The 515-nt window shown below is 61.0% G+C and overlaps 1 protein-coding gene across 1 annotated transcript in view; it reads left to right on the forward strand.

Moving 5' to 3' along the window:
* The first annotated feature begins 43 nt into the window (after positions 1–43).
* Positions 44–515, forward strand: part of SDC1 (syndecan 1) — a 30,980-nt gene continuing 30,508 nt past the window's right edge. Inside the window, exon 1 of the mRNA XM_015405412.1 lies at positions 44–254. Coding sequence (XP_015260898.1) covers positions 186–254 — 69 coding nt within the window. The 5' untranslated portion in view covers positions 44–185. The remainder of the gene's footprint in view (positions 255–515) is intronic.

Raw genomic sequence — 515 nt, forward strand, 5'->3', positions numbered from 1 at the left:
TGGGGGCGGGGCCTGCGGGCTAGGTGAAGGTTGTAGCGTTGGATTTATATTAGGAGGCGCCCGGCGCTGGAGCTCCGTCCTGGGTTTCCCCTTTATCTTCCCACCAGTCGTGACGTGATCCGAAGGCAAAGGGGGAAAAAAAAAGAAGCTCGTCTGCTGGGTTTGCGAAAGCGAGTGGCTACAGCATGGCAAGGCTGATCCGCGCTCGGGTGCTCCTGTGCACTTTGGTCTTCGGTTTCCAGGCAGTCTTGGCGGTAAGTAACGAAAGGGAAGGGGGCGGCGGCGGCGCACTGGTTAAAGCGATGCTGCTCCGGCGGCTCCCTTCGCCTCCTTGGCTACACGTGGCTGGAAAGGAGCGAGGAGGCGCCAGGAGGGATCGCCCGCTCTTCGGTTGCTCTTCCCGAGAAGCAGAGAGTCGCGCCAGCTCGGGCTTGCCTGCCTTTCCTCGCCTTTTGCCCCTTTCCAGCAGTTGCCCTGGCATGGAAGTTTTCCGAGCCCCGCTAGTTTTAACCCCC

Source organism: Gekko japonicus, unplaced genomic scaffold (genome assembly GCF_001447785.1).
Source record: "Gekko japonicus isolate JY-2015 unplaced genomic scaffold, Gekko_japonicus_V1.1 scaffold1487, whole genome shotgun sequence".
Classification (NCBI taxonomy): Eukaryota; Metazoa; Chordata; class Lepidosauria; order Squamata; family Gekkonidae; genus Gekko; species Gekko japonicus.